This window comes from Haliaeetus albicilla, chromosome 27 (genome assembly GCF_947461875.1).
Source record: "Haliaeetus albicilla chromosome 27, bHalAlb1.1, whole genome shotgun sequence".
NCBI classification, from domain to species: domain Eukaryota; kingdom Metazoa; phylum Chordata; class Aves; order Accipitriformes; family Accipitridae; genus Haliaeetus; species Haliaeetus albicilla.
The window spans coordinates 681,224-703,839 of record NC_091509.1 but is presented as its reverse complement, the minus strand read 5'-3'; the positions used below and the strand labels follow the sequence as shown (position 1 = coordinate 703,839).

The following is a 22,616-nucleotide window of genomic DNA, read 5'->3' as shown; positions in this document are numbered from 1 at the left end:
TTCAGGCTTACCCTCTCTAGATCCATCCAACAGCTCTACAACTTCTTCTTCAGGTCCTTTGACAGGCTTTTCAGCAAACATACAAGGAGCACGGGTTTACCTTCAAGGGCCAGCGCCTGTTGGGACTCCCAGCTTTAACAGACAGCATTTTTCACCACATCCTTGGACAAGCGCAACAAATTCATGTAGGAACTTCATGGGTCTGTCTTAGTTAACTATAAATTCATAGCTGTTGTCTTTAGTAGATTTGTAACTTGAGGGGAAATTAACCAGTGATGCACAAAATGCTTTCCAATTGCTTTTAGCAGCTGTGAGGATGCTGTGCAAATCCCAAGCTGTACTATTTTGTGGTTTTTTTCCCATGTAAAATGCCATTAGTTCTGGTAGCATTACTAAAGGCATATTTGGGCAAAAAAAAAAAAAAAAGAGTCATCATAGGCTCCGAGAGGAGAGGGCATGAAGCTGTGGGGGAGTGGAGGTGATTACACCAAGCTAAAGATTCCCCTCTAAATAGTATGAGTGTAATATTAGGTGAAAATGTCATGTTTGCCATGGTTTGAAGTTATACTTGCCTTTTTTTTTTTTTTTTTTTTTTAAATTGGGATTCTGGAATTATTTCATGTTACTTAATGTTCCAAAATCTTTAAGCATCATCCAAGGTAACAGTGGGTTTTCCTCCTAATGGGAAGAACATGGAAGTAGCTTTACAGAAAATATGGGTCTTTGATTCAGAATTTTAAGTGAAGAGGCTTTTCATGTCACTGCATGCAACTTCATTGCCACTCTGAGCTTAAGAACCAAAATGTTTAAATGAGTGCCCAAAGGAAGTTGGATTTCCCAAGAAGAGTCAGTGACGCTTCTGAAGTTGGTGGGACTTATGCTCTTATGTTACACATGTGGCTTTGGGAAGCTGTCTAATTTCTCTTCTGCTGGAAGTGGTGGATACCAAAACCAGGCTGTTTAGATATTTATGGTATTTTGGCTGATGTTTTCACCTCTTCCTGAAACTCTTCCATGTTTCTTATTCTTTCTTGTAATTAATTTAGATGTACTGCTATGTCATAAGAATATCACATGAATTCTGATGGCTGAAAGCATTTGTGTTTATAATGTTGATTTTAGAGTTAAAATAAACAGAATTTCTATGAAAGACTTGAAGAATGCTTGCCAAAAAAAGCATTTAAAACCTGTTTATTATTTGCTTTGAGAGAATATTGGGGGGGATAGAGCGGCTAGCGTTTATGCTTGCTAGCTTGTGTGCTGCATGTAATTAAGCAAGAGAAATATTCTCTTCAGCAGGTGAATCTCCTATTCCATCAGTTTCCTCAGGATCATCTTCGCCCCTTTCAGCTGCTTCTGCACCTTCTAACTTGGGCCAGCCAAAAACGGGTAACGCCAATCAAGATCGAAAGGTACCCCCTCCCATCGGGACAGAAAGGCTTGCTAGAATTCGACAGGGAGGATCTGTCACTCCTACACCCTTGGGAACCAACTTCACAGCTCCTGTTGGTCATAGTGGTATTTGGTCTTTTGGAGTTAACAGTGTATCTGGTAAGTCTGTTGTACAGCCTGGGGTAGCCTAAAGAAACTTCTAGGGCCTTTTGGAAGTACTACATTTGAAAAGAAAGTTGGGGAGGAGGAATAAAGTTCCACAGTCTGTAATCAACTGTCATGTAGTACATCCTGAAGGGAAAACTGGTGTCAGTGGTGGGAGGGTGTGCATCAATGAAAGCGCCACGGTTTTCTCTCCTAATGTAGGTGGCTCTCACCCAACCTAGATTATCTGTCACTTTACACTTGTAAACCTTCAGAGGAGTTCAGAAATTTCATATTAAGTCTATTGAATGGTACAGAATTTTAAAAGTAAACAACTTTTGTCTGTTAAGGGCATCCATTTCCAAGTCTGGCCCTTGGCCTAAAAGGACAACTGTCTCCATCCAAGTTTCTAGCTTGCTTTCCATTAACATTTTAAAATATTAGTTGTGGTGCAGCTAATGCATCCAGAAACACATAGTTGTGGATGCTGATTTTTGCACTGATCTCCTCATGACTCTTGAATAGTATGGGGTAACCTCTGTACCAGGTGGCCCCAGTTTCAAAAGAATGACTTTGAAACAGCTGAAGTTTTATGTTCAGTTTCCTGTTAGTGTGAGGTTCCTGTGGAAAGGAGGAGCTGCAGCATTTGAGGTGTAAAGTGTTTCCATTGGTAACTTTAAAGACAAATGTTTAGTACTACTGTATTTGTTCTATTTTTCAGTGAAGGCCTCCATACTTTGGTTAACTTAGTGTCTCAGCATTACTGTGTTTTTTCAGGAAAAGCTTGTATGTGCTCACAGACAGTGCTGGGAGGTTTATTGGGTCTTAGCTGTTCTGCTGTGGACACCTGAAACTTGCAGTTACTAGTAGTCCCCATTATCTCCACACTTGTGTGGAGGTTCAAGATGAATATACATGCAGACAGCATGTGCCTGGCCAAGCTTCCCTGGCCTCACCAGTCTCTCTTCTTTCCCTATTTTTGCCCCTGTCATAAGTGTAACTTTTTTCTGTGTTCCCATGGTACATGAGAGGATGTGGGAGCTGGAGGGAAAGAAGGTGTGCATGCGTGTAGCTGGCCTTATATAGCGTTGCCTGCTGCAGCTTCTCTATGAGAGGCCTTGATGCTACAGATAAGACTTGTGTGTTTGCATTGCCTGTAATGGGTTATTAGCCTAAAAACTGTAGGTATCTTCCTGCTTTGTGTAGACTGTTGAAGGTCTGCCTTTGCTCAGAGCAGAGCCCTTGCATACCTCTGCGGCTGTGTGTTTTTGGGGAGCCTTTGGATGTATGCAGATGTGTGCAGCTGCTTAATTCTACTCCAGAGTATCTTCAATGAATTGTAATCAGCCATTTTCAATCTCCTCATTTCCAGAAGGCTTGTCAGGTTGGTCTCAGCCTGTCATGGGAAATCATCCGATGCATCAGCAGCTGTCGGACCCAGGCACGTTTTCTCAGCATCAGCCAATGGAGAGAGATGATTCTGGAATAGTGGCTCCCTCAAATATTTTCCACCAACCTATGCCAAATAGTTTTGTGGATTTTTCTAAAGTAAGTTACAGAGGGTTGGATTTAGTCTATAAAATGACCAAGGAATTTCTTTGTTCTGTCTCCTGTTTGGCCTGTTTACACTGTGTGTGTCTCTTCCACCATTGCTTGCTGCATCTAGTCCTGAACCTACTTTTATCCCAGTACTGACTAGAAAGGGTGTCCAAGCCTGGTGGTGCATTTAAACAAAACCAGAATTTGTAGATTGCAGATGTTCTCTTGTCAAGTAGCTGAATGCCTCCATGCTCTGCAGTGTTTCTTTTCTCAAAGGCTCAATCGCTCGGAAACGTTTCATAAGGCTTGCTCAGCTCTTGAGGCTGAGTAAAGGTCAGCTTAATGCTTTCAGTACAAATCATGCCCATGAATACTACATGCCTTTCTTCAGGAAGTGGCAGGATGAGAGGACCACATGTAAGCCTGTGCCTTGTATGTTAATGCTGGAAAGTAGCTTGAGGCAGACGGATGTAGCCAAGCCATAGTGAGCTCAGCCACCACTGGGGGAACGTCCAGGACAGTGTGCTCAACAGCAAACTTGCTCGCAGCATGTTTCAGAAGTAGCTGTAGCATGTGCTCTTGGATCTTCTAAATTGCAGAGCAGCAATCATTCAAACATGGGGAAGAAATCTCTTAATTGCAAAAAGCTGCTCTGTAACTTGCTCTTTCTGAACTGGAAGAATATTTTAGATGGCCATTAGTAATCTATGGAAAATCTTCAACTCAGAGTCCTGTAGGTTCAAGCTGTATACGGGCTTTGCTGAAGTGCAGCCCCTGGCTGCAGCCCGGCATGCACCAAGGTTATCGTGTGCTGCAGAGGTGAGAGGAAGGAGCACTGAGATCACTTTGTACAGCTGCGATGTCTGGCTTTATGGGGGTCATCTGAAAGAGCTGTGCAGAGTCTGCTGCATACTGGTGAGGTGTAATTTCAGAAAAATGGGTAAACTGACTTAAGTCTTCAAGCTCTGAAGAGTGACCGTATTCCATACTCTGCCTAGGTGTGCAGCGATGCCCCATTTCCTCACAGTGCTGAGATATTTGCCAGTCGGTGAACGTTACGTATGGATGTGAACTGCCTCTGTCAATCTTGGCAAACATGGTATTACCGTCGTCCTTCACAACCACTGCCTTCTTCACTGACTGCTTTCTCTTGTTCCCTCAGGGCCTACCGATTTCCATGTACGGTGGCACTCTAATACCCTCACACCCTCAGCTAGCAGATGGCCCAGGAGGCCCCCTCTTTAACGGGCTCCATACTCCAGATCCTGCCTGGAATCCCATGATCAAAGTTGTCCAGAACTCAACAGAATGTACTGATGCTCAGCAGGTAGTGTGGCTGCCTTTTTCCACTTTTGCTTACCTGGGGCTTTTTACGGTGTTGTGCTTTGGTTTGTTTTTCTTCATTTTTGGATAGGTGATGTTTTTTTCAGTTCTTTGATACTGGAATTGAGATTTGTCTGCATGACTTTTCCCCTACAGTTTGTGTGTGTTTATAAAAAAATATATTGCACTATCTGTACCAAACCATTCAGGTAAAATAAGCACCATTTCAAGACTGCTCAGCCAGGTAATCGACTTCATTGTAAGTGAGAGGGTTTATATCCATACTCAGCATCTTGAAGGTTGTCAGTCAAACCTTTGCCAGAGCTGAAGAGGGCTTCCCAGCCTTTGGACAGTCTGGTTGTGTTTTAGGGGGAAGCCTTAAGCTTGCCCTCTAGTGGTTAAACGCTCTGTTAAAGGAACCTTTATTTGTTTTCATAATAGACTTGTCTTTTTATTTCTTGCTGTAGATTTGGCCTGGCACCTGGGCACCTCACATTGGAAACATGCATCTCAAGTACGTCAACTGATTTAAGGGGGTCTATCCTTTTTTAGCCTTGTTTGGGAATCTTTACGGTCTTGAAGAACCCTGGGGATTTTTTTAATGTGCCTAACTAAGCAATTTTCTGTGGGCTGTAACAATGGAAACTTGATTGCCCGTTGTATAAGAACAAATTGATTTACCTGTACAAACTGATTCTGCTCTCCAGTTAGTTTAGCCATTTTGAACTTAAAAATCAGACAAAACTAGTGCTTTTGGCTAAACACTACTGAATGCTCCTTGTATGCAGCAGAGAACTAGCTGATTACATGATTTCAACCTTTTAGGGTGGTAAATACATGTATAATTGTTTACATACTTAAAAGGAAAAGCTGAGTAAATTTCATGTCGTATAGTGGCTCTACTTTATGTAGCCTGTATTAATGTGAAATATTTACCTGAATATTCAATAAAAGGCAAACAGTATTTATAGGTTGTGTGTGAGAATTTTGGAAGAGGCTGTATGTTGTTGTCATCAGTAGCTGCTGCCGTGCCCAGTGATGCATCTTTTCAGGGTCACGTAATTAGCAGGTGGATGCAGTCAGGGTTTGGGGGAGGGTTTTGATCTGCAGTCATCTGTGATACAAGGTCTGCCGAGTCCTTCCCCCTGCCAGTTGTTTTGTGTGAACATGGTTGTGCGTTGTTTTGGGTTTTTTTCCTGCTGGATTGGTTCTGCTGCTTCCAGCACTCTTTTTCCAGGTGGGTTGCCTGAGACATCAGGTTTGGTTCAGGGGTTGGAAATAAGGGCTGAGCTGACAATGTGGCAACTGATGGCACCTTAATTTGTGGAAGGTAAATAGGTAGCTTGTAGGTAAATGCAGGGTTTCTTCACCTGACTTGCTGTGACCAGCTGCCTAGAAGCAGATCTTAGGAAAGCAGAGACCACTTCCCACTAGAGAAAAATGTATTATATTAAATTCGAAGCTTCTTGTTACCCTTTAAATCTGGTAAGAGCTCCTCAAGTCCCTTCTGTGAGGAGGAAGGAGATTTTTGCATACTGCTTAAGATGAACATTCATTTTCTATACAGGTGCAGAAGTTCTCCACTTTCTGCACTTGGACTATGCTTATTTCTGCTTTTGCTCAGTGGTGATGCAGTAACTACACTGAATATTTGGTCCATTCCTCAAGCAGGTAACTACATACAGGGCATGTAGTGTCCAATCTAACAGACCACTTTTGGTGGTCTCTTGGACCAGATGGAGACTCCTCCACCTTCTCCAGACAAATCCTTACATGCAGCAGCAGCAGAGTTTCCCCAGGAAAAGCATGAGGAAGGAGTACTGAAAACCCAAAGTGCACAAGCAATATCTGAGTACTGCAGGCAGATAAACCTCAGAAATGCTACTGGATGATATATTCAGATATTTTTTTCTAGTATTTGAGGAAGAAATGCAAAAAACATTGAACTGCTGCTGCCTGCCTGATAGTGAAATGCCAAAGGAGAAACACTCGTGTTAACAGTACTTGTATTGAAAAAAAAATGGTATTGTAGTGCAATAGGTGTTTGCTCTTGGGGTGAGTTGCAGGGGAGGGGTCTAAGGGCCTGCCCCTCCCCTACCCCACCCCTGTGGGCTCCATGGCCGCAACAGGCACCACCACCCTCTCCTGCCCCATCCCGGGGAGCCACCATCTCCTCATCCCGGAGGGCTACAGCTCCACGCCAGGTGGCACAGTCTACTGTACCACGCCAGGGGGTAAGACCCAGCATGGGGATGGGCTTGTCCATTGAATGGAACGGTGGCCTCAGCCACCCCATCCCTGCCTAGTTTAGGCAGCTCCTTCCTGAGTGGGTCTCTTCCTGGGCTCTCCACCTTGCAGCTTGGTCCCTGGGAGCACAGGCACCTGCTCTGGGCATCACATCCAGGCAGGCCCACGGGGTGGTGGCTTCCCTGGCAGCCCAGAGCTGGAGTGGAAAAGGGAACCCCAAAGCTTTGTGGCAAGATACTGCTAGAAGTTAGGGCCGTCATTGCCCCGTGATACGGAGGGGAGCAGGCGGAAGCAGTGCCTGGTGCTTGTGATGCTGGGGTGGTGGATGCAGCGCTGGTCCTTTGGGGGTAGGTCATGCCTGGGCACGGCTGGCTGGAGCTGGTGCAGGTGCAGGGGGCTAGTGCAAGAAGTCTGCTCCCACCTGAGTTCACCAGCCCTGGGGGAAGGTACTGGGCAGCACGGCTCCCTCCAGAGGTACCCTAGGCCTGTCCTCTTGCCCCCCTTCCAGCCCCCCGCCAAAGCCCCTGGTTCAGCTGTGGAGCAGGTCCTTTGCTGGCTGCCCTCAGGGTAGCGTGTGCCCTGGGCATGTTTTGGTTGAGCCGCAGGCACCCACCCTGTGGGCGCTGGCTCCATTGTGTGCCTCCGATGAGCTTATCTGGGGTGGGGGAGCCTGGCCCGGTGATGGCAGGGCTGTGGCAGGCATGGGTTGCATAATGTGTTTGTGGTGCTGGGAAGGGCCTGGCCTGTGCAGGAGCTTTGGGCTCGCTGCCGCCTGGGCTGTGCTCGCTGCTGGAGCCTGGCAGGGAACCGCTGCTTAGCTGCAGAGACAGCCAGGCAGGGGAAGGCAGGCCCGGACCTGTTGCAGCAGGGTGCAGACTGGCACGATCTTGGGGATCGCTAGCAGGCGCTTGGGGAGGCAGCGTGTGCCCCGGCTGGGCGCTGACCTGGGGCTGTACACCCAGCAGGCTGGCACACTAGAGGAGGTGTCCCATCGAAGCCAGCATGTTGTTCTCATGCAGGGCACAGCCGGGCAGCTCATCGGCTGAGCTGATGGGAACAGTTCCCTGGGTACATCTCCCCTCGGTGCCAATGGGGAGGTACCCAGCTTTTGCTGTTCTGATAGCTGTAGGGAGCCACCCCTGAGCTTGCTGCCTCTGGGCTGGCTGCACTGGGGACCTGCCTGCTACCTGGCCGTTGGGCTTGGGCTGTGCGCCGAGTGCCCCAGGGCTGGCCCTGCCTTCCAGGCAGCACAGGGGTGGCTGTGGTGTCAGCTGCTGCAGGGCACCTCGTCAAGGCTGGACCTGCCGTGCTGTGCCCTGGCAGAGCTCCAGGAGCTTCAAGGGGAGGAACAATGTGGGGAAGAGCTGCTGGGCAGGACAGGTGTCACAGTCTGCCATGTGGGAAGCTCCACAGTGTCCCTGAGCTGTGGCCAAGCGCTGGGTTCCACCCCCTGCTCCAGGCTCAGGCCATGGTGTTCGGAGACGGGGGCGGCCAGGGGCCGGCAGTGCCTGACAGCCCCCTGCTTTTGGCAGGTACCCGCATCATCTACGACCGCAAGTTCCTGCTGGAGTGCAAGAATTCGCCCGTGGCCAGGACCCCTCCTTGCTGCCTGCCCCAGATCCCCGGTGTCACATCCCTGGCCCAGTCCAGCCTCGTCAAGCTGGAGGAGCTCAAGGAGCGGAATGAGAGCGAAGAAGCCATGCCAGGTGAGCAGCCCAGGCAGGCAGCCCCTTGCCTACATGCTGCCTGGGGCATGGGGCTCCCACCTGGCTGCAAGGGCAAGGGGAGATCCCGGCTCAGCCCCAGTTCCAGTTCCTTTGCCTGTACGTTTCTCCCAAGGTAGCCCCATCCTAACCCTGGCCCTGTATCCCTCCATACCCTTGCAGATCAAGACCAGTTTGAGATGGACATCTGAGTTTCCAGCTCCCCGTCTCCAGGCCATGGCTGGGCCTGTTTCTGGGCCTCGTGGAGTTGCTGGCACCGTGACCAGCTGGCTGCAGCCCTCTCTGATGCTGGGGATGGATGTGTGACACCTCAGGCTCTAGCACAACTGGCTGGTGCAATTGCCTAGGAGCTCATGCTTGATCAATAAACACCATGAACCCCCTGTGCTGACCAGGTGCATCTCTTATGTTGGGGCTCAGCTGGGTCCTCAGAGCCCCAGGGAGGGGAGCTAAAAGGAGCTGAGGAGCACCAGGGGCCCTTAGAGGGTGCAGAGGATCTCTCCCTCCTGCACTGGGATGCTGGAGGCTGGGGCGGTGAATGCAGGGCCTCAAGGCCTGCTCCAAGGCTTGGGGTGCGACATGCAGCCTGCCCCAGCTGTGGGGGGGCATGGCTGGTGAGGCCCTCCTGTGAATGTGGGAAGGAGCAGCCCAGAGCAGTCCGATTGCTGTCTGGGGTAAGCGTAACCACACTGGCCTTACCTGACCTGGTGAGCTTCACTAGCACCGTGACATTTCTCCCTGGATCTCCCTGTCTCTGAGGCCACCCGGGTCTCTTGGGTCCCAAACTTGGCTCTGAACTGTGCCAGGACAGGCAGGAGCCCAGATGGGAGCATGGGCTGCAGCTGCAGCACAAACCCTGGCCCTGCCACGCTGCTCTGGGCTGGTGGCAGGTTGGCCTCCCCAGCCAGCCAAGAACTCCTCAGGGGCCTGTCTCTTGCTACACAGGAGCTGGGCCGTGTGCCTGCTGCTGTGGGTTCCCCCCCAGTGCCAAAGACAAGGCCGGAGGGGCCCAGGCTCTGCCAACCGGTGTAGCAGGGAAATGCGTTGCTGTCCCCTCGACCCTGGTGATGCTGGGGCTGCTGCCAGGGAGCTACCTTCCCTTCATGCTTGGCGGCCTGGGAACGCCCCGCCAGGGCCAGAGCCCCTTGGCCAAGCCCAAAGCTGCTGCGGCCTTGCGCAGCCATCCCGTCTCCTGCTGCTCCTGGGAGAGAACCAGGACCCATCTGGTGCCAGAACTCCAGAGCAGGCTGCGGCCAGGGGCAGGTTAGTGCTGTTTTATTAAACGTCATGAAGTGAATCGCCACTAAAATGTCACAATGATTAAAATCCCCTTTTCCTGGGTGAGGATTGGGAGGCAGAGGAGGTGCCCAGACCCACTCAGGCAGCAGGGGCCCTTCTCCTGTCGGTGGCCCCAGGCCTGGGCTGCTGCGCTCACGGTCTGCAGCCCCGTCCCCGGCATCAGGGATCCTCCTGGCCAGGCCCGTCCTTGGCGCTGCCGTCCGTCGCCGCAGCCGACTCTGCAGCAGGCAGGCTCCTCGTCTCGGCGATCAGGCGCTTGACGCCCACCAGCCACTGGCTCACCTCGTTCACGTGGTCCACCATGAGCGAGCGATGGATCTCATCAGCCGCGTCCCAGTGCTGTTGCTGCAGCTCTGCCAGGACAGCGGAACCCCGCGGTGGCAGGGGCTCAGCCTTCCCGCCGGTGCTCCCTTGCCCGACGGCCTGGCGCCGGCCCCCAGGCAGCCCCCCCCCCCTCCCCCTCGTCCCTCACCTCGCACCAGGAGGCCCATCCTCTTCCTCACCGGGGCCGACAGCTTCCCCTGAGCCCAGGCGTCCCCCAGCACCGTCAGCCGCCGCCCGATGTCGTCGCACACTTGTTTCTGGAAGCAGAGCCGTGAGCTGGAGCTGCGGGGAGCCCCCCGGGGGCCAGGGGCAGCTCTCCTCGCCCCACGAGAGGCAGCCCCCGCCTTGCTGCCCCTCCCGCGCCCGCGGCAGAGCTGGCGGCGGCGGCCGGGGCCTCACCTGCACCGTGGGGCGGCAGGCGGCGAGGGCCTCCCGCAGCGGGGCGAGGACGGCGCCGGCGGCGGGGACGCCGCTCTCCTCCGGGCGGGCGGCGGCGCTCGGCCTCCCGCCCTCCGCCCGCGGGGCAGGGCCGACGGCCCCGAGGGGGGGCGGCCCCAGCGCCCGGGGGGGCGGCGCCGGGGAGCCGGCGGGGGCGCCGGCCGGGGCTGGAGGAGCACCTGCGGGGAAGAGGCGCCGGCGCGGAGCCCCGTCAGCCTGGCGCCGGCCCGCGGTTCCCAGCGGGCCCGAGCGGGAAGGGGGGCCGGGCCCGCGGAGGAGGGGAGGGGGTCCCCGCGGGCGCCAGCAGCCCGGGGGCTGCCGCTGGTCCTCTCCCCCCCCCCGCCCCGCACTGGCTGGGCGGGGGAGGCTTTGCGGGTGCTGACCTGGGGGGGCCCCCGCAGCCGGAGGGGGGGCCCGGCGGGTGAGCGGGGTTCGCCTGGTCCCCCCGGCCTGCGCCTGCAGCCCGTAGGAGAACTGGGGGGGGTCGTTCCAGCCACGCTCCTGGTTCCCTGCGGCAGCAAAGGGCACGGTGAGACCCCTGGGTGGGGGGGCGAGGGGACGCCCCCCAGCCCCCGGACGCGGGACCCCGGCCCCAGGGTGCGGCTCTCCCTCCCCCGGCGCGGCCCCCCCGGGCCCCCGAGCCCGGCGCGCCCCGAGCGCCCCGAGCCCCTGCACCCGCCCCCCCCCCCCCCACCGCCCCGGAAGTTCGCTCGCGCCCCCTCACCCGGCTTCACGTAGAGCTCCGCCATCCCGCCACGTCACGCCCGGCCCCGCCCCTTCCGCCCCATGGGGCGGGGCGGGGCGGTGCTGGAAGGGGCGGGGCTTCCCCTGTCCCCACCCCGCAGGGGAGACCGGGGACGGGGCGGGGGCCGGGGCCGGGGGCCGCGGCCGGGGCCGGGGCCGGGGCCGGGGCCGGGACCTCCGGCCCCCGGCCCCGGCCCCCGCCCCGGCCCCCTATGGGGTGTGGAGGAGGGCTCGCCTGAGGCGGAAGGCCTCCAGGAAGGAGAAGAGGCCCCGCTTGCGGGAACCGGCCCCCGCCGCCCCTCCGCTGCCCCCGCTCGCCTTGGCCGTCCCGCCGGCAGCGTCCCCGCCGGCTGCGGCAGCCTTCGCCTTGGCCCCCGGTGCGGCGGCCACCAGGCACTTCTGGTACTGCACCTGCGGGGACGCGAGGGGACAGAGCGGGGCGCGGGGCTGACGCGCGGCGCGGCCGCGGGGTGGGACGCGACGCGGCGCGGCCGCGGGCTCCGACGTGACCGGACGCGGCGTGGCCGTGGTGCTGGGCGCGGCCCCGCGGGGTCAGCTCCCTCCTGCCCCGGCTGCCCTCCCCAGGGTCGGGCGTCCCACCCGGGGCCCCGGCTTCGCCCTCCCCCTTCGCCAGCCCTCGCCTCCTCCGGGCGCCCCCGGAGGGCCGGGAAGCCGGTGGAGGGGGGGGGGGGGTCGAGGGCCGCCCCGGCAGCACTCACCATGCAGGCTGCCTGCACCGCCTCCGAGATGGTGCCGGCGTCGGGCTCGCACCAGAAGGCCGCGCACTGGAAGCGTCGCCCCGTGTCCACGATGAGCGCGAAGGTGTGGGCGTCCCGGCCCACCCCCAGGAAGGTCACGTAGCGCACCTGGCACTCCCAGATGTGCGCCGCCTCCTCCTCCTCGTCCTCCTGCGGGGACCCCGTGGGCCCATCCACCCCTGGCTGCGGCCCAGGCGGCCCCGCCACCCCCGCCAGGTCCCCTCTGCCGGGAGGCCGGGCCCCCCACGGGGGGGGCCTGTCCCACTGCGGCAGCAGCGGGGTGCCCGCTTCGGCCAGAGCCCCCTGTCCCCCTCCCCACCTGCGCGGGGTGCACCCTCATGGCCGTGTCGGACACGCGGATGAGGGAGGGCGTCCAGCGCTCCCGCCCGGGGCCCCTCGTCAGCTTCTCAATGGCCTCGTTCAGTACGTCCATCCCTGGGGAGCGGGAGACCCCGTCCCACCGGCCCCTGCCCCAGCTGCGGGCCCGGTGCAGGCAGGGTGCTGCCAGCCGGCCCCACGGGCTGTTCGGCTGCCCCACGGCGCAGGGTTTTCGGGCATCCCCCAGCTGAGGCGGGGCCGGCAGCACTTACCCATGGCCCTGGGCACAGGCAGGCTGCCGATGTACAGCGCCTCGTAAGTCTGCATCGACTGCCTCACCGCTTCCAGGATATCCACTGCCGGAACAGGAGAGGTGGGGAGGACCCCCTCACGTGCCCCGCCACGTTTACCCCCACCACGTCCTTCCCCCCCCCGCCCCCATCTCCGAGGACCCCGGGGACACAGCTGGGCAGGCCAAAGGGTGCTGGCTGCTGGGCATCCTGCTGCCTGAGGGTGGACCGTGGGCAGGGGAAGCAGCCGGCAGCACCAGGGGGACGGTACCTTGCAGCGGCAGGTCCTCGGTGGACACGGGCTCCAGCATGGCAGCGTGTGGCAGTCCGCTGCTCGCTATGGCTCGCTCAGCCACAATCTGCAAGAGACGGGGGTCCCAGTGCCTCCCCTTGCCCCTGAGACTCCTGGGCTGTGCCCACACCCTCCAGGGCCCCTGCATCCCACCTTGGAGCACATCTCGTGCAGGGCCTTGGCGATGCCCTTGGCAGGCACGTTGCAGTGGAAGACGTGACACTTTAGGACACAGGTGTCCTTGTCACTGGCCACGAAGGCAAAGTCTCTGCAAGGCCACGAGCAACAGAGTGAGACCCTGGCTGAGGCAGCCCCCCATCTCTGTGCTGACCCTTGGTCCCACACCCCCTTACCTGTCCCTGCAGCCACGGTGGCAGTCGGGGAGGGAGGAGAGGGGACAGGTTACTGCTGGGGTGCCTTCGCCCCTCAGCGGGCAGAGCCACCCCCCAGCCCCCAGCTCTGCCCCGGCCCCCGGCACCTGCCGTTGTTGCAGCCAACGCCCCAGACGCGGATGTTGAGGATGGGTTGGCGGTGGATGAGGCTGCGGTCGAGGGGGTCCACCAGGCTCATGGTGTCCTTCTTCAGGATCATCACCAGGTCCTGGCCCTGCAGAGGGTTAGCGGCTCCCTCAGCCTAGCAGACAGCCTGGGCGTCCCCAGCATCCAGCCCACATGTAGGGACACCCCGGTCCCCCCAGCCTACTCAGCCCTGAGTGTGGTGACAGCCCACCCAGGCACTCCTGGCGCTGTCTCCAAGGGGAGACACCCTGCCGCACAGCTGGGACCACTGCATGGATGCCCTATGCAGAGTTGACTCTGCCACAGGATCTGGTCCCTGCCCTCCCCCCCAGGCACGGTCCACATCGGCGGGGACAGCCAGCCTCAGCAGCAGTGGCCCTGGGTTGGGACCCTGCCTGGCAGCACCATCCCAGGCTCTCACCTCACCCCGGTTCTCCACAGAGCCCTGGCTCTTGCTGTTGGAGAGCTGCTGGATGCAGTTGTTCACGGCGATGCTGCTCTTGCCGGGTGCCAGGTCCTCCTCAGGGATCTCCAGCCAGCCCAGAGAGCGCACGGCAAAGCACTGAGCAGAGACATACGGGGTTTTGGTGCCCAGATAGCACAGCCACCCCCATCCCATGCCCCTCGCTGTGCCACTGTGGTCACCCTTGCTCTTGCTCCCACCCCTGTCCCTGCCAGCTGCTGCCTGCCCCCTCCTCTGCCAGCACCAGCCCACGCCGCCGCAGTGAAGCCCCTGGGTGCGGTACCTTGGATCCAGGCTCTGCGCTGTGCTGAAAGTCATCTGCGTGCCAGGGCAGCGAGGTCCTGTGGAGGGATGGGGTGGTGAGGGGATGGCTTCCACTCAGCAGCATGGACCTGGGCCACCCAGGGAAGCGCCACCAGCAGACCCCCATGCCACCAGCTGGGAAGCATCCCATGGAGGTGACCAGCATGGTCCTGCTGGCTTCAACATGTGGGGCTGCTCTGGTGGGGGGCACTGGGGGCCCAGCACCCAGCAGTGGTCAAGGGTCAACGGTGCCCCACAAGCCAGCACACGGACAGCCCTACCTCCGGGACAGCGAAGCCATGGGGCTGGGAATGGGCCTGTCCTTTGCCGCGTGGTTGGCCGCGAGGGTCTGGCAGTCCTGGGAGAGAAGAGGAAAGGGGTGAGGGCAGCAGAGAGGCTGACAGGAGGCACCAGGTAGGACCCTTGCCTTCCAGGACAGCAGTGCCTCAGCTTGTGGGCATCCCATGTAGCCAGGAGGAGGCCAGCGTGGGGCCTGTTGGAGCCTTTCAAGGAGCTTAACCCTGGCCAGGAATGGGCTGAGCAGGACTTTGGGGTGACAGAGACAGGCCAGATCCAAGGGGAGGCTGGACCAGCGATGCCCAGAGGGTCCTTCAGCAGGCTCCTGCCAGCGGGCTGGGATCCAATACCAGCCCCCCCCCGCCCACATCCCCTACCATTCCCTGGAGTGTCTCCTCTCCATCAGTCTCCGTGTGCCCTCCTGGGCCGGTGCTGGTGCTTGTGGGGTGCTGCCACTGCGTTGTGCCAGTTGGCACATGCCAGTAGTAGGTGCCCAGAGAGTCACGGATTTTCCTCCAGCCTGGGGGGAGGTCGGGGTCTGTCTCCAGGCTCTGGTCGCTCCAGAGGTTGTCTGTGCAGATGGAAAGTGTGAGACAAGGGGCGGGGTAAAGGTCCCCCCAGCCGCAGGGCGCCCTGAGAAGCGAGCAGCTTCACCCATCAGCGAAAGGGTCCTGCGGTTGCCTCTGGGTGCGCGGCTGGGCATGCGGCCCAGGAGAGAAGCACGGGGCTAGGGAAGGCTTGGCGAGAGGCCAGAGAGGCTGCGGTAGTGGCGGACCCCAGGCGGGTGATCAGTGTGGGCAGCTGCCTCATTGCTGCCCGGAGGGGTAGGGTGGCCCCGGCGGGGGCACGAGAGTACGGGCAGCCTGAGCCTGCCAAGGAAGGCATCCTGCTGCGTGCCCCAGGCAGGGCCCGGGGCTGCCAGCCCAGAGCTCCCCCTGCCAGCATGCGGTGCCCAGCCCTCTGCCAACACCCCAGCGTGCCCGAGACCGGCTTCTTCCCAGCTCGGCCGGGGGGAAAGGGGCCGGGGCAGGAGGAAAGCACCCTTGGAGGGTTGCAGCTAGGAGGGGCGGATTAACCCCCTCCTCCCTGCGCCCCAAGACCCGGAGAGGGCACGGAAATGAGCCCGTGGTGCAGCGCAGCGGCGAGCTCTGCTCCCGGGAACGGCAGCCGGAAACCCGCAGGGCTCGGCGCACCCCTCATGGGTGCTCGTCCCCCGCGGCTGCGCTGCCGGGGCGGGGGGGCGGCGGGCGCTCTGCGGCGGTCCACGGCTGCGACCCCCGCGCCCCGCGGGACCCCCGGCGGGCGGGAGGGCGGGGCGAGGCGGGGACACGGCGGTGCCCCGCGACCTTGGGAGGGGCGGGGAGGCGGCGCGGGCCGGGCGGGCGCCCCCGGCGCAGGCCGCCGCCGGCCGCGTTCAGCACCGCGGACAGCGCCGGGGCGCGGCCGCCGCTTCAGTCCGCGGGCCCCGCGACCCGGCCCCGGCCCCGGCCCCGGCCCCGCACTCCCGCCCCGGCCCCGCAACCCGCAGCGCAGCCCCCCCCCGCCGGTGCGGCTGACCGTCGCAGTTGACGAGGACGATGGCCAGCATGTAGTCCTTGCCCAGCATGGCCCCGGCGCCCGCCCCGGCGCGGCCCCCCAGGCCCGCCGCCTCCCCAGGCCCGGACCCAGCGGCGGCTGCGGCGGGAGGGGAGGGGCCGGGGCGGGGCCGGGGCGGGGCGGGCGGCCGAGCAGACGGACGGGCGGGCGGCGGGCGGGGACGGGAGGGGCTGCCCGGGCGGGGAAAGGACCGAGGCGTGGGGGGGGGGTGTGAGCCGGAGCCCTAGAGCGCGGGAGGGGGCGTCTCGGCGGTGTTGGGTGTCTGGGTGCCCGGCGGGGTTACCGGAGCCCCGAGGGGCGGTGAGGTCCTTCGGGCGTTTCGGTGCAGAAAATGGGACACTGGAGCAGGGCAGGGGCATTTGGGGGCAGGAAAGGAGGTTTCCGACTGCAGTAGCGGGTCCAGGTCAGCCCCTTGAGCCCTTAGGTTTGGTCCCTCCCCCTCCACGCACCCTTAGGTTTCCTCCATTCTCCCCCCTTTCCCCACAGGCCACCCTTAGTCCTCTGCATCCACGCTTATTCCACGTTCATTCTCTTCCACGCATGCTCAGGTCCTCCCATTTCCCTCTACCTGCAGTCCAACCTCCTTCAGTCAGTACTGAAGACACCTAAATGTGCATGCTGGTCATCTTCCCCTTCTCACCAGAGGCCGAGAGCTTTGCATCTCCAGCTTGAGACTTCTGTTTTCTGTGCTACCTTGAGCTGACAATCCTGGTTGGTGCTCAGTACCCAGGGACAGAAGCTCTGAAGACATTTGTTGTACACCTCAGTTCCCTCATGGAGCTCCCCATGTGCTGCTAGGGACAAAGTCCTTCCAAGCCACAGGTGTCTGACGACCTGTGGTTTGCTATCCATTCCAAGATGGTTTGCTATTTGTGGCATGTCCAAAAAGTCCATCATGGCCTCTTAATCTTTTCTTCTTCAGAGCCAGAAGCTAGTAGTCCTGGATGTAGCCTGTGTCCTTGAGAGCCTCCCATGCCACCTCAGCTGCCCGGCTTCTTTCCATGCACAGTTGTCCACAGAGACTGAAGTTTTTGGAAGTGCAAAATGAATTTTCCATGCCTGTTTCCTCTATTTCAGCGAGGCATTGCCTCTTTGCTTGGCCTCATTTATGTGCTCTGTGGGCTAACATGCCCCTAATTTTGTGAGACACCCTTCCCTTCTACCCATGTTTTAACCTTGCTCACATATACTGGCCTGAGGAAGGCACCAGCTGCATAGTCCAACTTTGTAGTTGTCCACAATCATTTCTGTATCTTCTGTTGGCATCTGCTTTTTTGGCTACAAGCTATTTCTTCTGCATCCATCCAGAGCTAGTCAGATTTCTGAGACCCCATTCAAGCACCATGTCCTTGGGACATGTTTTACCTAACCCATGGCTTCCTGCATTCAGACTTGTCTGAGACGATGGGAGTCAGAGGGGGTTGTGGGCCTTACCTTGACCCTTGCTTTGCCCATACCAAGTGATGCTTCCTCTTTCTCCAGTGGCCAGGAGTGAGCTCGCCCCTACCAGGAACAACCTTATGCTGACTTGTAACACTGTGGCATCCTCTGCCACACTTGTCTCCTTGTCCTTAGTTCAATATGCATTTCACTTCCAAAAACCGAGCTTGGCTGATCAGACAGGAGGCAGCAACCCTGACATAAACTGTTCCCACTCCTCTTCCTGCTCAGCAAAGCCCACCAAGGTGACTTACTGAAGGCAGCTCTCTTTCCTGGCAATGCCATTGTTGTGGTTTCAGCCCAGCCAGTAAGAAAGCACCACACAGCTGCTCACTCACCCCACCCCCCCGGCCCCGGTGGGATGAGGAGAAAATATAAAGAAAGGCTCCTGGGTTGAGACAAGGACAGGGAGGGATCACTCCCCACTTACAGTCACGGGCAAAAGACAGGCTCAGCTTGAGGAAGAAACAAAATCAATTTAATTGACTATCAATCAAATCAAACCAAGGATATTAGGAAGTAAAACCCAACCTGAGGAGAGCTTCCCCCCAGCCCTTCCACCTTCCTGCCTCACCCCACTCCCGGTTCTCTCCCCCCAGGGGAACAGGGGACGGGGACGGGGACGGGGGCTGGGGTCGGTTCCTCACCCCTTGTCTCTGCCGCTCCTTCCTCCTCAGGGGGAGGAGGACTCCGTGCTCGGCCCCTGCTCCACCGTGGGGTCCGTCCTTCCTGCGGGAGACAGCCCTTCACCAACTTCTCCAGCATGGGTCCTTCCCGCGGGCTGCAGTTCCTCACAAACTTCCCTGGCGTGGGTCCTTTCCACGGGCCGATCTTCAGCCATGCACTGCTCCAGCGCGGGCTTTCCCACAGAGTCATGGCCATCTTCAGGGGCATCTGCTCCCCCGCTCCCCGCACGGGCTGGGGGGGACAGCCTGCCGCCTCACCGCAGGCTGCGGGGGCATCCCCTCCTCTGGCGCACCTCTTCCCCCTCCTTCTTCACTGACCTCGGTATTGGCAGAGGGGTTCCTTTCATATTCCATTCCCCTGACTCACTGGGGATTCCCCTTCTTAATACGGTCTCCCAGAGGCATTACCACCATCACTGATGGGCTTGGCCTTGGCCAGCAGCAGGTCCAACTGGGAGCCGGGGGACCTTCAAGCAGCTTCTCTCAGGAGCCACCCCTGCGGCCCCTCCCCCGCTACCAAAACCCCTGCCACACAAACCCATAACGATCATGAAGCTTAAGGGCAATGATGGCCTACAGTGATATAAGACTTATGGTGGGATGCAGAGAGAGGAGAATTTGGGGTTGGTGGGATGGTGCAGAGCAGAACCTGGGGATGCATGAAACTTCATATAGGATGTTTAGGGGAATAGACGTAGGAATGGAGGGGGGGGGGTCGGGGAGGAACAAGCATGGGAAAACAGAAAGAAAAGGGAGAAAAGGGTTCGGTGGCATGTAAACAGTGGTAGATATGCTTGCCTGCCTAAGCATCTTGTTTCATCACTGCAGTCTGTCCTATACTCTTATTAAATCACATTTCTTCTGTGTGATTGTGCTCCCCATTCCAAGCCTGTGTTTTTGACCAGCTGGTGAACCTCAGACTGAACCAGCTGCTCAGTAGGGCAGGAGATCTCGATGCCCAGTACGGCAAAGCCATGTACGGTCTGAGGGACCTGAGGGTCTGGGTGCTGGCCACCAGAAACTCATGCTCAGAGTCTGTAAATGTGCATGCACACATGCATGGGTGGTTGACCATCTCCCAGGTAGACCAGCCAGTGCACAGGACAGGCAAGAAGACCCTGGGCAAGGTTTTCCCAGGTGTTTTCTGCAGAATCAGGGATGGGCCATGCCTTGGTTTCTACAGTTCACCAGACTCAGCTACCTCTAAGGTAAAACCCCTTAAACCATGGCTTAAATTGATGGTCTGCTGCCCAAGTCGTTTGCCATGTAATGTGTCCTGATTTTGTTAATACCTGGGGTAAGCCTAAAATTGGGGTCTCCATTTTAGAGGTCTGTGGTGTGTTACTTCAATGTCTGGGCTTGGGGTGGGCTGGAGAGGGTGGGGGCAAGGGTATGATCCTCTGTCTAATAAGAAACCCATTCCAAACCCCAAACAAAGAGGCAAGTCCTTAGCATTGGAAAAGTGTATTTTCAGATGTCAGTGTAGTGGAAAAGAGGGCTGCTGTCTCTGAGGAATCCCAGCGAGTCTGTGAAGTGGGGCATTGCGCAGTTTATGTACCTCCTTGGGAATATGGCAAATGAGGCCAAATGAGCAGGATAGCCTTTCCATCAACTTGGAGGTAAATAGTACCCTAAGAAGCTTTATCTTTCATGATTTTAATGTCTTGCTGAATTTTTTTTTCAGTTCTTTGGGTGCTTCCTTGAATATTCAATCAGAGGGATGAGATTTGGCTAGGAGCTGTTTCCAGCTGCATGAAGACCCACGTGTGCAGGGTAGGGATGTGGCAGTGATGGAGGAGTGTGCCCACGGTTCCCTGCCCACACTGCACAGCGCACCCCAGTGTCAGCCTCACAACTGGCTTCTCGCAGTCCCCGGTTCTCCTAGGCCATCAAGCCAAATTAGCCTGGCTTGGTCCATGCTGGCTGCAGCCCTGCATCAACCCCAACAGTGATGCTGTGCTGGGACCTGAGCCGGGGGGTGGCATGGAGAGGGGATCACTCTGCCCCTGCTTCTTCTGGCCATCATCCAATAATGCCTCTGGGTCTTGCAAGTGGGAATCTGAAGCAGGACTCGCTCTACTGCAGTTTTGCCTGATCTCAGCTCTGCAAAGCCCAGACTTTTCACAGATGCCTTTATTTCTGTTTTTTTTTTGCTGAAGTGTTGGTTTACCTCTTCAAGCAGGCATTGATTACCTACACTAACATTGTTTTGTCTGTCTTCAGGCAGCAGGCAATGGTGTGTGGCTCTGGGGCTGACAAATGCTGAATGCCAGCTACCTGGGAGAGCTAGGGGAAGCTTTTCCTTGGTTCATAGGAGGTAGTATAAGGAAAGCCCTTATAGTCCTTAGGGAAAGGTAGCTGACATCTAGTAATTCTAGAGCTCTCATAATTTTCTGCTGTTGGCCCTGAAGATAGAGAGATCTGGGTTTGGTTTGGTTTGATTTGTGCTTGAAGATGAAATAGAGTGGCAGGTGTCATTTTTGGTGCTGGGCTAGAGAGTAGAACTCTTTTTTTCTGCCCTGAATAATGAAATCCTGGATAGGTGGCATAAGATTTCTCCTTGACTTGACTCAGAATTTTATCTTCCTAGGGCAATTATCAGTTAGATCTGTTCACAAAACAAGGGGGATCTCTCAGCACTTCTCTAAATGAGAGGTAGGAACAAGTATGGCCCTTCCCTTGCTCTCAGTTGTTTCTTGCTGTTCAGATGAGGAGGAAAAAAACCCACGTGTGCATATAGCACTTATTCCTTAAATGCATACAGCAGGCCCTAGCTAAGGCTGATGGGAGCCCTCTCTAGCTTGTGCGTCTATCTAGGCTGTCTGCATGGCAGCTCTGCAGTGCAAACTCCCCTTCAAGAGTTGGTTTTCCTTTTTAACTGCAGTCCCTTTTGATCCAGAGCCTGACGTTATTACTGTCCCTTCACAGCACTGACTACAGGGCAGATTGCCTGTTTCTCCCGAGGGTGCAGGCAGTGTGACAAACCCTCCACGGCTGGCTAGCAGGGGTGTTCTGTGTAAGACCAGTAAAGCCAGTCTTCTGCTGTAGTAAAGCAGGAGTGAGTGTGCTCCCTGCTCGATCCTTGGGTGGGAGCAAGCAACAGCAAAAACAGCCCATGCAGACAGGTTGATAGTCAGAGGGAAAAGGAAAAATCAAGCACTTGACATTTTTCTTGTGGGTAGTTTGTCACTGACATGATTTCTGCAGCCTGTTTTCACTAATAAAGTGACATTCAGTGTGACTTATTTAGGCTGCTGCTCTCTGCAAGGGACAGGTGCTTTCTCTTCTCCTGCTTGGGCTATGGTCATCGCTCCTCACTGAAGTGCTGGGCCCTTTCTGCTCTTCCTGCCATATGTAGCCAACCTGAGACACCTTTGGCTGGTCTCTTTCGGACGTTGGGGAGCACAGGGTCTCGGCATCTCTGAGGGATGAGGTTCTCAGCAGAAGCCTGATGTTCTTGGTGGGAATAAATTTAACAGGTACCATCTTGCCTGTTGTTAGGAGTATAACGACCCTTGAGTTATGACAATACAATTTTGTCAGACCTCAGAAATTACATTGCCATTGTTGCTTTTGGAGTAGATGCTGTCTGAAAGTCCCTGTCAATTGACGTCTTCCCTTAATAAATGAAATACAGCTTTTACAGTGGCTGGGTTGAGTCAGCCCTGCCAGCAGCTGCCTAAGGCCTGATGAGCAAGATTGTCTATGGGTGGCCCTCATGTTCCTGGTAGAAGGAAACGAAAGTACTTTCAGTTCATTACCAGATCCCACTGGAGACAAGAAAGAAAAATGTTTTTCTGCTCTTGCCCTTGTCGGTCCTGTTCAGGGCACAAGGAACAAGGGAATGTGCTCCCAGCAGCATCCGACTGAAGGAAACTTGTGTCCTTCTTGTGGTGGAGGAAAGAGTTGCTGGAGCAGAGCAGATCTGTTCTCAGTACAGCCAAAATAAACAATGGGCCAGTTGTTAGGGGAAACACATGCTGTAATTGACTGTACAACTCATTAATGTTTGCCACCGGGAGAATCAATACAGCTTGTTGTATGGGAGTCTGGCTGGGATGGAGTTAATTTTCTTCATAGCAGCTGGTATAGTGCTATGGTTTAGATTTGTGACTAAAACAGTGCTGATAATGCAGGGATGTTTTAGTTACTGCTGAACAGTGCTTGCACAGCATCAAGGCCTTTTCTGCTCCTCACACCACCCCACCAGCGAACAGGCTGGGGCTGCACAAGAAGTTGGGAGGGGACACTGCAAGACCTCACTATGATAAAGACACTGAGGTGCTGGAGTGCATCCAGAGAAGAGCAACAAGCTGCTGAAGGGTCTAGAGACTAAGTCTTATGAGGAGCGGCTGAGGGAACTGGGGTTGTTTAGCCTGGAGAAAAGGAAGCTCAGGGGAGACCTTATCGCTCTTTACAATTACCTGGAAGGAGGTGTTATGGAGGCTTATGCAATCAAATCCAACAGGTGTTAAAAAGTC

General features: G+C 56.9%; 3 protein-coding genes across 18 annotated transcripts in view; 1 reads left to right on the top strand and 2 right to left on the bottom strand.

Annotated features, from left to right (window-relative positions):
* Positions 1-8,752, top strand: part of ANKHD1 (ankyrin repeat and KH domain containing 1) — a 119,195-nt gene extending 110,443 nt beyond the window's left edge. For 4 of the 15 annotated variants that reach the window (XM_069772428.1, XM_069772422.1, XM_069772427.1 and 1 more), the window contains 7 exons: positions 6-200; positions 1,297-1,551; positions 2,909-3,084; positions 4,238-4,402; positions 4,866-4,912; positions 8,178-8,351; positions 8,532-8,752. In XM_069772428.1, coding sequence (XP_069628529.1) covers positions 6-200; positions 1,297-1,551; positions 2,909-3,084; positions 4,238-4,402; positions 4,866-4,912; positions 8,178-8,331 — 992 coding nt within the window. In that variant the 3' untranslated portion in view covers positions 8,332-8,351; positions 8,532-8,752. Of the gene's footprint in view, positions 1-5; positions 201-1,296; positions 1,552-2,908; positions 3,085-4,237; positions 4,403-4,865; positions 5,363-8,177; positions 8,352-8,531 lie in introns of those variants that run through there. The other 11 variants (XM_069772424.1, XM_069772423.1, XM_069772421.1 and 8 more) reach the window with 11 other exon arrangements.
* An 876-nt stretch (positions 8,753-9,628) lies between these two features.
* On the bottom strand, positions 9,629-11,285 carry SRA1 (steroid receptor RNA activator 1). Its single transcript, XM_069772435.1, has 5 exons — positions 11,155-11,285; positions 10,814-10,939; positions 10,392-10,609; positions 10,141-10,249; positions 9,629-10,021 (listed from the first exon to the last, which is right to left on the bottom strand). The coding sequence occupies exons 1-5, from the start codon at positions 11,177-11,179 to the stop codon at positions 9,828-9,830; spliced, it is 672 nt and encodes a 223-aa protein (XP_069628536.1). The 5' UTR covers positions 11,180-11,285; the 3' UTR covers positions 9,629-9,827.
* A 9-nt stretch (positions 11,286-11,294) lies between these two features.
* On the bottom strand, positions 11,295-16,117 carry APBB3 (amyloid beta precursor protein binding family B member 3). 2 transcript variants are annotated; one of them, XM_069772433.1, is made up of 12 exons: positions 15,971-16,117; positions 14,791-14,984; positions 14,398-14,474; positions 14,097-14,154; positions 13,772-13,912; positions 13,311-13,438; positions 12,986-13,100; positions 12,812-12,899; positions 12,523-12,606; positions 12,252-12,367; positions 11,894-12,082; positions 11,295-11,585 (listed from the first exon to the last, which is right to left on the bottom strand). In XM_069772433.1, the coding sequence occupies exons 1-12, from the start codon at positions 16,017-16,019 to the stop codon at positions 11,385-11,387; spliced, it is 1,440 nt and encodes a 479-aa protein (XP_069628534.1). In that variant the 5' UTR covers positions 16,020-16,117; the 3' UTR covers positions 11,295-11,384. The 2 variants fall into 2 exon arrangements, with proteins under 2 accessions (XP_069628534.1, XP_069628535.1); XM_069772434.1 differs by having other exon boundaries at positions 11,894-12,079.
* Between the last annotated feature and the right edge of the window lie 6,499 nt (positions 16,118-22,616).